Source organism: Capricornis sumatraensis, chromosome 1 (assembly GCF_032405125.1).
Source record: "Capricornis sumatraensis isolate serow.1 chromosome 1, serow.2, whole genome shotgun sequence".
In the NCBI taxonomy this organism is placed as follows: Eukaryota; Metazoa; Chordata; class Mammalia; order Artiodactyla; family Bovidae; genus Capricornis; species Capricornis sumatraensis.
The window spans coordinates 245,399,013-245,413,906 of NC_091069.1; the positions used below are offsets into that span (position 1 = coordinate 245,399,013).

At 41.9% G+C, this 14,894-nt stretch overlaps 1 protein-coding gene across 1 annotated transcript; it reads right to left on the reverse strand.

Moving 5' to 3' along the window:
* Positions 1-2,796: 2,796 nt before the first annotated feature.
* LOC138091616 (histone-lysine N-methyltransferase SETMAR-like) lies at positions 2,797-3,810 on the reverse strand. Its single transcript, XM_068987531.1, has one exon. It carries the CDS (start codon positions 3,808-3,810, stop codon positions 2,797-2,799), a length of 1,014 nt encoding a protein of 337 aa, XP_068843632.1.
* Positions 3,811-14,894: the final 11,084 nt, after the last annotated feature.

The following is a 14,894-nucleotide window of genomic DNA, read 5'->3' on the forward strand; positions in this document are numbered from 1 at the left end:
GTGTGGGTAATCGACAAGCCATCCTTCATTTGGCCTTCTGTGGTATGACTTGGGTTTCATGTGATATACACTATTTATGAATTAAAATCATTTCTAAAGTTTTATTATTAACCATAAACTGTGGAAAGCTGGTCACGCTTGATGCAAAATATAAACACACACCCCAAACAGGCACAAATATAAGTAATGCTTGGTCAAAAGTGGGAATCTATGTTGGGTGATGCAGAATGTCAGATGACCACCTGAACACACAAACGTCTTAAAATTCCCCAAGAACCCACAGGACTTTTGTATACATTCACAAAAGTATCCTCACCACCACTCTACCCAGGGTCCACGTGATCCACTTTGGAAAATCATGCATTGATTCAGGCTAGTCAGGATGCGCTTGCAGGAATTTCAGAATTACAAGCTTAATGTAGGGCAGAAATGGTGGTGACAAAGAAGTCTCTGAGGGGAACTAAGAAAGAATGGATAAGAGGCAACAGTTTGCCTACCCTTTGCCAGGTGCTGTCTTCAACCTAGAGTAGAGTGACCTAGGGATAGACAGGCACAAGAGTTAAATGCCTGTCCTCCTGGAGCTTCTGCTCCAGTGGGAATACCAATAAGGAAAGTAATGAGATTCTTTCCCATGGCGACAGCACCTTGAAGGAAGCAGTGTCCTAATATAGCATGTGCTGGAGGCACACAGAAGGGGGCTGCTGTATATGGGATAGTTTGGGAAGGTCCCAAGGGAGAGAAAGGAAGGGTGAGATGACCTGTACTCTGGGGGATCTGAGGGAGAAGCCTCTGGACAGAGGAAACAGCTCCCACAAAGATCCTGAGGCAGGACCAAGCTTGGTGTCCACGGAGGCAAACGTGTTGTGCTTAGGGAAGGCAGCAGCCAGGGCGAGAGCAGCGGTGGAGCTCTGAGGTCTGAAGTCATCGATCTGGACTCCCAAGTGGAGGCTGGGATGGGAAGTCTGATCGCTGGGAGGAGGCACAGGAGACCAGGAGAGGTTTTGAAGTTGTCTAGGAGAGACTTCTCTGGTGGTTCAGTGTTTAAGACTCCAGCTCCCAACTCAAGAGGCCCTCGGTTAGATCCCTGGTCAGGGAACCAGATCCCACACCCTGCAACTAAAAATCCCACCTGCCACAACTGAGACCCAGTGCAGCCAAATAAGTATGTGAAAACGTTAAAAGTTATCCGACAACAAATGACTAGGATGCTGGCTGTGGGGATGGAAATGAGTGGAAGGAGGGTCTGGGACATATTTTGGTGGGGGTAGCTGACAGGACTCTTCAGTGGATTGGGTGGGTGAGAGATGAGAGTTTTGGTTAGGAGTTACAGAAACCCAGATCAACATGAACAATAGCAAATAGATTAAATAAGCAAAACCATGACAGTGTGCCACACTGGGGGATTCAGTGGCTTACTGTATTATCACAATCAGATTCTTTTCTACCGTCTTGTCATACTCTTTTGACTCCTCCCTCCTGAGCCGGCTTCCTCTTTGGTCCAGAAGTACAGCTCCAGATGTTACATGCAGATTTACAGCATCCAGGAAAAGCATGTCTCTTTTATCCTAAGCCCTGACTAGTTGCCTTTATTACTGGTTGGAACTGTCACATGGAACGGAGATGGGATATCCTTAGAGAAAATCAAGCCAATCCTGGATTTGGGCATAGGGCCAAGAATGGGAGTGGATGCCTGAACAAAAGAAGGGTCCTGTGAGGAAGGACAAAGAGGGGAATATCATCACCTGTGTCTAGCAGGCTGTGTGGCTAGAGAGCCACTCACCAGGCTAGGGACCAAGGGAGTTTTTGGGGAAGCAGGTGGGCTTGGTGTTGACACACTGAGTGTAAAGGGCTTGGGAAACATCCAGAGTCTGGCAGGCAGTTGGATCTACAGGTTTGGACCTCTGGGGAAGGACAGAGCTGAAAGAAGTTATGTGCTCTGGGGGCTGAAACCAAACAGATGTGAATAGTCAACCAGGGACTGGAAAGTGTCACCACACTGAGAACTAAGCATGTCACCAACTGTCCTGATGAAGCCATTTCAGCAAGTGGTAGGGAGGAACCAGACTCAGGTAAGAGTAGAAAGGAAGGTAAGAAGCAGAGTGAGTTCCAAACCCTACTGTGCTGGGCTGTACTGTACTGCATCCCAAGAAGCCCAGTCTCTGGGCCAGTTTGTTCATGTGGTGAAGACTGAATATAAACAAGGGCAGGTGTGAGCCAGCATGCAAAAGGTGAGAGGGGAGACGATGGTCAGAGACTCAAGTGCCTCTGTTCACTACTATGCTGGATATCCAAGCTGCAGAAGGATGAGATGTAAGGGATGCAGAAAACAAAGATATGGGCCCTGATACGGGAGCTCTTGACGACCACTCTGCTCAGTAAGTTGGCTGGAAATGCTGCAACACAAAGAGCCCAAGGATGAACAACAGATATAGATCTTACCATGCAGTGCTTGTTTCTAGCCTGCTTGCAAACTTTATGGATACACGACTGTATATTTGTTACTAGAAAGATCACTGGCATTATTATTGTCACAAGCTTTCCTTTCCTTTACTTACTGTTATTTTAAAAAGAACAATAAGCCAGAAGGAACCTGGTCACATTATTCTTTCCTGCTCCCAGTGAAGTATGCCTTTCCAAATATGGAAAGGAAGTGTTTTAATATGATGGGGCTACTATAACAAAAATGCCATAGACTGGGTGACTTATAAACAACAAATTGTTTATTTGGTGCAAAAGTAATTGCAGTTTTGGACCATGAATTTTAGATTATTATAACTAGGCTCAAACACATCTTTATTAGTCAAAATAGGAACCATTACAATCAACACATTTTTGCCAACGAGAAATAAGTTCGTTTATTCCTGTAGCGTAAAAACCTGTGCTTCGGGATTCAACAAATTCTTGGAAAGCATTTTCTGCATCCTGCTGGTTGTGGAAGTGTTTACCCTGCAAAAAGTTGTCGAGATGCTTGAAGAAGTGGTAGTCTGTTGGTAAGAGGTCAGGTGAATATGGTGGATGAGGCAAAACTTCGTAGCCCAATTCATTAAACTTCTGAAGGGCTGGTTGTGCGACATGTGGTCGAGTGTTGTCATGGAGAAGAACTGGGCCCTTTTTGTTGACCAATGCTGGCTGTAGGTGTTGTAGTTTTTGGTGCATCTCATTGATTTGTTGAGCATACTTCTCAGATGTAATGGTTTCGCCAGGATTCAGAAAGCTATAGTGGATAAGACCAGCAGCAGACCACCAAACAGTGACCATGATCTTTTTTTGGTACAAGTTCAGTGTTTTCCCTCGATCCAATCTCTGAGCTGGTGGTCGCCGGTTATCAGATAAAATCCACTTTTCGTGGCATGTCACAATTCGATCGAGAAATGGTTCATTGTTGTTGCGTAGAATAAGAGAAGATGACACTTCAAAACGACGATTTTTTTGAATTTCGGTCAGCTCATGAGGCACCCACTTATTGAGCTTTTTCACCTTTCCAATTTGCTTCAAATGCCGAACGACTGTAGAATGGTTGACCTTGAGTTCTTCAGCAATTTTTCGTGTAGTTTTAAGAGGATCAGCATCAATGATTTCTCTTAACTGGTCGTTGTCAACTTCTGATGGCCGTGCACTACGCTCGTCATCTTCAAGACTCTGATCTCCTTTGCGAAACTTCTTAAACCACCACTGCACCGTACGTTCCTTAGCAGTTCCTGGGCCAAATGCATTGTTGATGTTGCGAGTTGTCTCTGCTGCTTTATGACCCATTTTGAACTCAAATAAGAAAATCGCTCGAATTTGCTTTTTCTCTAACATGATTTCCATAGTCTAAAATAAACATAAATAGCAAATAGTAAGTCATTAGGGAAAAAACATAAATCAAGAAATGCCCATTAAAGTGATGTACAACAAAACCACATTTAAGAATATATTCCAATATCAAATGGAAAATTTGAACATGCAAAAACCACAATAACTTTTGCACCAATCAATACAACAGTATTTTTGCATACCATCCACCAATGGGGAAGGAGAAATGTAACAAATATTTAATATTTATTTCCTTTAAGTAGAGAATGTAGTTAACAGCCAAATTAAGCCACTAATGAGTTTTACAATACTGACCAATACCTGCATTAAACAGCTACAAAAGCAGATCTCACAACTTCAATGCTAAGATGGGGGAAAAAAAATCAGTGGAATGGATTCTGTGCTAATAGTGGCATTTCATACATGACAGCACGACAACCACTAGCAATTCAGTACCTTTACAATAAATAATAAATTACCTAATAACAAACAGATTTGGGACAACACTGCTACACACTGACACCACGAAGTGTCACAAGTGTTAATGTTCATCACAGCACTGTTTATAATAGTCAGGACATGGAAGCAACCTAGATGTCCATCAGCAGACGAATGGATAAGAAAGCTGTGGTACATATACACAATGGAGTATTACTCAGCCATTCAAAAGAATACATTTGAATCAGTTCTAATGAGGTGGATGAAGCTGGAGCCTGTATACAGAGTGAAGCAAGCCAGAAAGAAAAACACCAATACAGTATACTAATGGATATATATGGAATTTAGAAAGATGGTAATGATAACTCTGTATTTAAAAACATTCTTAAACAATCTGATTTCTTTTTGATTTCTCATTAACTTTATAACCACTATCGCAGTAACATACAAATGTGAAACCTTAAAACTGAAAATATCTTGCACTGGAATAATACCACTTTTAACTAATAGCTAGAAAGCAAGAGGAAACAAAATAAATCTACATGTCTGCATCATGGTATTAAAGCCACCAAAAGCTTTACCTTCTGTTTAAGCCTTCAAAATGTATCAATTACAAAGACAACTAAAGGGAAAAAAGCTCCTACCTTTCCCCATCATTTTTCCTTTGGGAAAACTAAACCAACAGGTTTGTTTCTCAAGGAACATGCAAAACCTTACCTGTTGGCCTCTCCATGGGAGGAAGAAAAACATTATTTACATCTGATGTCCAAAGCCGACTGGAAGTAAAATCTTTTCTTCCCCCCACCCTCTTTTGGCAGCTCAGATCAGCATGTGGGACCTTAGTTCCTTAACCAGAGAAGGAATCTGGGCTCCCTGCATTGGGAACTTGGAGTCTTAACCACTGGACCACAGGGAAGTCCCTGAACTCAATTTTTATTAACAACAACAAAAAACTTTTGGGGCAGATCAAAATAAAGCCAGGTAAGTAAGTAAGAAAGTGTAGAAAGTGAAGTTGCTCAGCCGTGTCCAACTCTTTGCAACCCCATGGACTGTAGCGTACCAGGCTCCTCCGTCCATGGCATTTTCCAGGCAAGAATACTGGAGTGGGTTGCCATTTTCTTCTCCAATAAGAAAGATGTAACAGAAAATAGGCATACTATTTCAGCCAACTGGTTTACTGAAAAAGCAAATAAAGATATGTAATAATAAGTAAACTTTTCATGCAGATATTTTGCAACAAGACCCGCTATTTTTCCCCACCTTCATGAAATTTCCCTTTACTGAATTTTCGTACAGAATTCGTCCAATTTTTCTGGTCTGAGAAATTCCAAGTTGACATACTATGCCTATACCTTCCCTGAATCTTATAAAAGATCACAAAACAGAACCTTTTATTGGAAAAACACTAAAATTTTTACACTCCACTCTGTGCATTTGGTTGCCAAGTTGTGTCCAATTCTGTGACCCCAAGGACTAAGGCATGCCAGGCCTCCCTGTCCCTCACCATATCCTGGAGTTTGCCCAAGTTCATGTCCATTGAATTAGTAATGCCATCCAATCATCTCATCCTATGTCATCCCCTTCTCCTTCTATCTTTCTCAGCATCAGGATCTTTCCCAGAGAGTAGGCTATTCACAATTGGTAGTGAAAGTATTGGAACCTCAGCTTCAGTCTTTACAATGAGTATTCAGGGTTAACTTCCTTTAGGATTGACTGGTTTGATCTCCTTGCTGTCCAAGGGATTCTCAAGATTCTTCTCCAGCACTAGAATTCAAAAGCATCATTTCTTTGACACTCTGCCTTTTTTATGTTCCAACTATCACATCCATACATGACTACTGGTTTGACTATACAAACCTTTGTCAGCCAAGCAATGTCTTTGCTTTTTAATACACTGTCTAGGTTTGTTATAGCTTTCCTGCCAAGAAACAATCGTCTTTTAACTTCATGGCTGCAGTTACCATCCACAGTGATTTCAGAGCCCAAGAAGAGGAAATTTGTCACTGTTTCCACCTTTCCCCCTTCTACTTGCCATGAAGTGATGGGACCAGATGCCATGAACTCAAGATTTTTAATACTGAATTTAAAGCTGGCTTTTTCACTCCCCTCTTTTCACCATCATCAAGAGGCTCTTTAGTTCCTCTTCACTTTCTGTCATTATAGTAGTATCACTCATCTCACATGCTAGTAAAGTAATTCTCAAAATTCTCCAAGCCAGGCTTCAGCAATACGTGAACCATGAACTTCCAGATGTTCAAGCTGATTTTAGAAAAGGCAGAGGAACCAGAGACCAAATTGACAACATCCACTGGATCATTGAAAAAGCAAGAGAGTTCCAGAAAAACATCTATTTCTGCTTTATTGACTATGCCAAAGCCTTTGACTGTGTGGATCACAATAAACTGTGGAAAATTCTGAAAGAGATGGGAATACCAGACCACCTGACTTGCCTCTTGAGAAATCTGTATGCAGGTCAGGAAACAACAGTTAGAACTGGACATGGAACAACAGACTGATTCCAAATAGGAAAAGGAGTACGTCAAGGCTGTATACTGTCACCCTTCTTATTTAACTTCTATGCAGAGTACATCATGAGAAACGCTGGACTGGAAGTAACACAAGCTGGAATCAAGATTGCCAGGAGAAATATCAGTAACCTCAGATATGCAACGACACCACCCTTATGGCAGAAAGTGAAGAGGAACTAAAAAGCCTCTTGATGAAAGTGAAAGTGGAGAGTGAAAAAGTTGGCTTAAAGCTCAACATTCAGAAAACGAAGATCATGGCATCTAGTCCCATCACTTCATGGGAAATAGATGGGGAAACAGTGGAAACAAAGTGTCAGACTTAATTTTGGGGGGCTCCAAAATCACTGCAGATGGTGATTGCAGCCAGGAAATTAAAAGACGCTTACTCCTTGGAAGAAAAGTTATGACCAACCTAGATAGCACTTTGCCGACCAAGGTCTGTCTAGTCAAGGCTATGGTTTTTTCCTGTGGTCATGTATGGATGTGAGAGTTGGACTGTGAAGAAGGCTGAGCGCCAAAGAATTGATGCTTTTGAACTGTGGTGTTGGAGAAGACTCTTGAGAGTCCCTTGGGCTGCAAGGAGATCCAACCAGTCCATTCTGAAGGAGAGCAGCCCTGGGATTTCTTTGGAAGGAATGATGCTAAAGCTGAAGCTCCAATACTTTGGCCACCTCATTCGAAGAGTTGACTCATTGGAAAAGACTCTGATGCTGGGAGGGATTGGGGGCAGGAGGAGAAGGGGACAACAGAGGATGAGATGGCTGGATGGCATCACGGACTCGATGGACGTGAGTCTGAGTGAACTCTGGGAGTTGGTGATGGACAGGGAGGCCTGGCGTGCTGCAATTCATGGGGTTGCAAAGAGTCGGACACGACTGAACGACTGAACTGGGTATCATCTGTGTATCTGAGGTTGTTGATATTTCTCCCAACAATCTTGATCCCAGCTTGTAACTCATCCAGCCCAATATTTCCCATGATGTTCTCTGCATATAAATTAAAATAGCAGGGTGTCAATAAACAGCCTTGTCATACTCCTTTCTCAATCCTGAACCAGTCAGTTGTTCCATAAAGGATTCTAACTGTTACTTCTTGACCTGCATACAGATTTCTCAGGAGACAGGTAAGATGGTCTGGTATTCCCATCTCTTTTAAGAGTTTTCCCAGTTTGTTATGATACACAGTCAAGGGCTTTATGGTAGTCAATGACACAGAAATAGATGTTTTTCTGGAATTACCTTGATTTCTCTATGATCCAGTGAATCCTGGCAATTTGATCTCTGGTTCTGCTACCTTTTCTAAACCTAGCTTGAATATCTGGAAGTTTCAGTCTATGTACTGCTGAAGCCTAGGTTAAAGGCTTTTGAGCATAACCTTACTAGCAAGGGAAATGAGTCCAACTGGCCAGTAGTTTGAACACTTTTTTACTAACGCCCTTCTTGGGAATTGGGATGAACTGACCTTTTCCAGTCCTGTGGCAACTGCTAGGTTTTCCAAATTTGTTAATATATTGAGTGCAGAACTTAAATAGCACCATCAGCATCATCATTTAGGATTTTAAATAGCTCTGCTGGATTCCATCATCTCCACTAGCTCTACTTGAAGCAGTGCTTTCTAAGGCCCACTTGACTTTACACTCCAGAATGTCTGGCTCTGAGTGAGTGACCATACTATCGTGGTTATCCGTGTCATTAAGATCTTTTTTGTACAGTTTTTTTGTGTATTCTTGACATCTCTTCTTGAGCTCTTCTGCGTCTACTAGGTCTTTACCGTTTCTGTCCTTTATTGTGCCCTTCTCTGCATGAAATATTTCTTTGATATCTCTAATTTTCTTGAAGAGATTTCTAGTCTTTCCCTTTCTGCTGTTTTTCTCTATTTCTTTGCATTGTTCTTTGAAGAATGCCTTCATGTTGCTCTGGAACTCTGGATTCAGCTGGGTAAACCTTTCCCTTTCTCCCTTGCTTTTTGCTTCTCTTCTTTCCTTCATAGGTCAGTGCCTTGTTGTAGAGAAGGAGCTTGTGTAACTCAATAAAGCTATGAGCCATGCCACGCAGGGCCACCCAAGAAGGACGGGTCATAGTGGAGAATTCTGACAAAACGTGATCTACTGGAGAAAAGAATGGCAAACCACTCCAGTATTCTGGCCGCAAGAACTCCATGAACTGTGTAAAAATGCAAAAAGATATGACACTGAAAGATGAGCCCCACCATGTTGGAACGTGTCCAATATACTACTGAGAAAGAGTGGAGGACAATTACTAATAACTCCAGAAAGAATGAAGAGGCTCAGCCAAAGCAGAAACAAAACTCAGTTTTGGATGTATCTGGTGAAGAAAGTTAAAATCCAATGCTGTAAAGAACAGTATTGCATAGGAACATGGAATGTTAAGTCCATAAATCAAGGTAAATTGGACATGGTCAAGCAGACGGCAAGAAAAAACATCATCTTAGGAATCAGTGAACTAAAATGGATGGGAATGGGCAAATTTAATTCAGGTGACCATTATATCTACTACTGTGGGTAAGAATCCCTTAGAAGAAATGGAGTAGCCCTCACAGTCAACAGAAGAATCAGAAATGCGGTACTTGTGTGCAGCCTCAAAAATGACAGAATGATCTCAGTTTCTTTCCAAGAAAAACCATTCAACATCACAGTAATCCAAGTCTATGCCCCAACCAATCTATGTAGGTCTATGAAGACCTACAAAACCTTCTAGAACATCAAAAAACATCCTTTTCATCACTGGATTGAAATGCAAAGCTAAGGAAGTCAACAGGCACCAGGAATAACAGGCAAGTTTGATCTTGGAGTACAAAATGAAGCAGGGCAAATGCGAACAGAGTTTTGTCAAGATAATACACAGGTCACAGCAAACACCCTTTTCCAATAACACAAGAGACGACTCTACACATGGACATCACCAGATGGTTGATATTGAAATCAAATGATTATATTCTTTGCAGTGAAGGATGGAGACGCTCTATACAGTCAGCAAAAACAAGACTGAGTTAACTATGGCTCAGATCATGAGTTCCTTATTGCAAAATTCAGCCTTAAATTGAAGAAAGTAGGGAAAACAAGTAGGCCATTCAGGTAGGACCTAAATCAAATCCCTATGATTATACAGTGGAGATGATGAATAGATTCAAGGGAATAGACTCTGGTAGACAGAGTGCCTGAGGAACTCTGGACAGAAGTTTGTAAGAGTGTACAGGAGGTGGTGACCAAAACCATCCCAATGAGAGGAAAACAACAGACTGGGAAAGACTAGAGATCTCTTCAAGAAATTAGAGATATCAAGGAAACATTTCATACAAGGATGGACACAATAAAGGACAGAAACAGTAAGGATCTAAGAAGCAGAAGAAATTAAAAAGAGGTGGCAAGAATACACAGAAAAACTATGCAAAAAGGTCTTAATAATTCAGATAACCACAACGGTGTGGTCACTCACCTAGAGCCAGACATGCTAGAGTGTGAAGTCAAGTCGGGGTTAGGAAGGCTTACTTCAAAGAAAAGTAGAGGAGGTGACAAACTGCAGCTGAGCTATTTCAAATCCTAAAAGATGATGCTGTTAAAGTGCTGCACCCAGTATGTCATCAAATTTGGAAAACTAAGCAGTGGCCACAGGACTGGAAAAGGTCAGTTTTCATTCCAATCCCAAAGAAGGTCAATGCCAAAGAATGTTCAAACTACTGCACAACTGTGTTCATTTCACATGGTAGCAAACAAATGATCAAAATCCTTCAAACTAGGCTTCAGCAGTACGTGAACTGAGAACTTCCAGATTCACGAGGTGGGTTCCAAAAGGCAGAAGGACCAGAGATCAAATTGCCAACATCTGCTGGATCACAGAAAAACCAGGGAATTCCAGAAAAACATCTACTTTTGCTTCATTGACTACTCTAAAGCCTTTGACTATGTGGATCACAACAAACTGTGGAAAATTCTTAAAAGAGATAAGACAGCCCAACATAGTTGTCTCCAGAGAAATCTGTATGCAGGTCAAGCATCAACAGTTAGAATCAGACATGGACTGACCCACTGGTTGAAAACTGGGAAAGGAGTATGTCAAAACTGTATATTGTCACCCTGCTTATTTTACTTCTATGCAGAGTACATCATGTGAAATCCTGGGCTGGATGAATCACAAGCTGGAATAAAGATTGCCAGAAGTATCAACAACCTCAGATACGCAGATGATACCACTCTAATGGAAGTAAGTGAAGAGAACCTAGAGAGTTCTTGATGAAGACTAAAGAGAAACGTGAAGAAGCTAGATTAACACTCAACATTCAAAAGACTAAGATCATGGCATCTGGTGCCATTTCTTCATGGCAACAAGAAGGGAGAAAAGTAGAAACAGTGACAGATTTTATTTTCTTGGGTTCCAAAATCACTGTGGACAGTGAATGCAGTCATGAAACTAAAAGACGCTTACTCCTTGGGAGAAAAGCTATTACAAACCTAGACAGAGTATTAAAAAACAGAGACATCACTATGCTGACAAGGTCCCAAGAGTCAAAACTTTGGTTTTTCCAGTAGTCACGTGCGGATGTCACAGTTAGACCTTAAAGGCAGCTGAGTGCCTAATCCCTTCAAATTGTGGTGTTGGAGAAGACTCTTCAGAGTCCCTTGGAGAGCGTCAAACCAGTCAATTCTAAAGGAAATCAACCCTGAATGTCCCTTGGAAGGACTGATACTGAAGAGGAAGCTCCAATATTTTGGCTATGTCAGGTGAAAATGCAGCTCACTGGGAAAGATCTTGATGCTGGGAAAGATCAAGGGCGAAGAAGGGGGAAACAGAGGATGAGATGATTGGTTAGCATTACTGACTCAATAGACTTACTTCAGTTCAGTTGCTCAGTTGTGTCCGACTCTTTGCGACCCCATGAATCGCAGCTTGCCAGGCCTCCCTGTCCATCACCATCTCCTGGAGTTCACTCAGACTCATGTCCATCGAGTCAGTGATGCCATCCAGCCATCTCATCCTCTGTCGTCCCCTTCTCCTCCTGCCCCCAATCCCTCCCAGCATGAGACTCTTTTCCAACGAGTCAATTCTTCACATGAGGTGGCCAAAGTACTGGAGCTTAAGTTTGAGCTAATCCAGGAGATAGTGAAGGACAGGAAGCCTCGTGTGCTGCAGTTCACGAGGCCACAAAAAGCAACATGACTTAGGAACAATACACATTCAGTTCAGTTGAGTTCATTTCAGTCTCTCAGTCGTGTCCAACTCTTTGAATCCATGAATCACAGCACGCCAGGCCTCTCTGTCCATCACCAACTCCCAGAGTTCACTCAGACTCATGTCCATTGAGTCGGTGATGCCATCCAGCCATCTCATCCTCTGTCGTCCCCTTCTCCTGCCCCCAATCCCTCCCAACATCAGAGTCTTTTCCAATGAGTCAATTCTTCACATGAGATGGCCAAAGTATTGGAGGTTCAGCTTCAGCATCAGTCCTTCCAATGAACACCCAGGACGGATCTCCTTTAGGATGGACTGGTTGGATCTCCTTGCAGTCCAAGGGACTCTCAAGAGTCTTCTCCAGCATCACAGTTCAAAAGCATCAATTCTTCAGCGCTCAGCCTTCTTCACAGTCCAACTCTCACATCCATACATGACCACAGGAAAAACCATAGCCTTGACTAGACGGACCTTTGTTTGCAAACTAACATCTCTGCTTTTCAATATGCTATCTAGGTTGTTCATAACTTTTTTTCCAAGGAGTAAGTGTCTTTTAATTTCATGGCTGCAATCACCATCTGCAGTGATTTTGGAGCCCCAAAAAATACAGTCTGACACTGTTTCTACTGTTTCCCCATCTATTTCCCATGAAATGATGGGACTAGATGCCATGATCTTCGTTTTCTGAATGTTGAGCTTTAAGCCAACTTTTTCACTCTCTACTTTTACTTTCATCAAGAGGCTTTTTAGTTCCTCTTCACTTTCTGCCATAAGGGTGGTGTCATCTGCATATCTGAGGTTACTGATATTTCTCCCGGCAATCTTGATTCCACCTTGTGCTTCTTCCAGCCCAGCATTTCTCATGATGTACTCTGCATAGAAGTTAAATAAGCAGGGTGACAATATACAGCCTTGACGTACTCCTTTTCCTATTTGGAATCAGTCTATTGTTCCATGTCCAGTTCTAACTGTTGCTTCCTGACCTGCATATAGGTTTCTCAAGAGGCAGGTCAGGTGGTCTGGTATACTAACCAAAATGCACACAATGGAAAGAATGGATTTCCCTGGTAAGCAAAGGTTATTCTTCAGTATTTTCAGCTGTCTTAAATTTCCCAAATTCTGCAGTTGCATTAATCTGATACATTAATATTACCACAAGCCACATAAATGACTGTGCCAAGTTGCTTCAGGCATGTCTTACTCATTGCGACTTTATGGACTGTAGCCCACCAGGCTCCTCTGTCCATGGGGTTCTCCAGGAAAGAATACTGAAGTGGGTTGCCATTCCCTTTTCCAGAGGATCTTTCTGACCCAGGGATAGAACTCACATCTCCTGAGGCCTCTGCACTGCAGGGGGATTTTTTTGCCCTTGAGCCACTAGGGAAGCTACAGGACAATGACTCTATCTTTTGTATTTTACCCAGACCAAAAACAACATTGTTTAGTGAACCTATTATAACACAAACTTAAAAAGTGGTAAATAAATATAAAGCTCCTACTTTTCAAGAGGCTACGACACCAAACTCTGGTTGATTTTGAGATACTCATATTCAAGATGTCAGTGGCCCGCAGTATGCATTAGCAGCACTGCAACATTTCGAAGACATCATGGTCTTTAAAGGTGAGTTTGAAATCTACCCTTCCGGCTGCTATTTTGGCTTCGTTTCCACTTTTCAAGGAGCAGGTTTATAAAAGGTAAAGTTATTAGGTTGGTGCAAAAGTAACTGTGGTTTTGCATTGTTGAACTTTGCGGTTTGATATAGGGATACATTCTAAAATTAATGAGGTTATGCTATTCCTCAATGTAATGTGCATTTATCACTTTTTAAACTTTTGATTACTTGCTATTTATTTTATATTTATTTGAGACTATAAAAATGATGTTAGAGAAAAAGCAAATTAGAGTGACTTTCTTATTCCAGTTCAAAATGGATCACACACACATTTGGCCCAGGTACTAAGGAAAGTACAGTGCAGTAGTGGTTCAGGAAGTTTCAAAAAGGAGACAAGGGACTTGAAGATGAGGAGTGTAGTGGCTGGCCATCAGAAGTTGACAGCTACCAACTGACAGCATCATCAAAGGTGATCCTCTTACAACTACACAAAAAGTTGCCCAAGAATTCAACATCAACCATTCTACCGTGATTTGGCATTTGAAGCAAATTGGAAAGGTGGAAAAGCTTGATAAGTGCATGCCTCATGAACTGAATTCAGATCAAAAGAATTGTGATTTGAAGTGTTGTCTTCTCTCATTCACTGCAACAACATTGAACCATATCTCAATCCAATGGTGACGAGCCACAAAAACTAGGTATTTATCCAACAACCGGCAGTGACCAGCTCAGCGGCTGGATCAAGAGGAATCCCTGAACTTGTACCAAAAAAATGTCATGGTCCCTGTTTGGTGGTCTGCTGGCAGTCTGATCCACTACAGCTTTCTGAATCCAAGTGCAAGCATTACACCTGAGAAGTATGCTCAGCAAACGGATGAGATGCACCAAAAACTGCAGCGCCTGCAGCCAGCACTGGTCAACAAAAAGGGCCCAATTATTCTCCATGACAACGCCAGGCCACAGGTCATACAACCATGCTTCAGAAGTTTTATGCATTGGGCTACAAAGTGTTGCCTAATTTGCTGCCATATTCACCTACTCTCCTGCCAACCACTTCTTCAAGCTTCTTGACAACTATTTGCACGAAAGCTGCTTCCACAACCAGACTAAGAAAATGCTTTCCAAGAGTTCATGGAATCCCAAATCAGGGTTTTATACACTAAAGGAATAAACAAACTTATTTCTCATTGGCAACAACGTGTTGATTGCAATGGTCACTACTTTGATTAGTAAAGATGTTTGAGCCTAGTTATAATGATTTAAAATTCACCTGTTTGCAAAGACCTCACAACACTCAATTTCTTCGCTGGGTTTAACCCCAAGAAAAAGAGAGG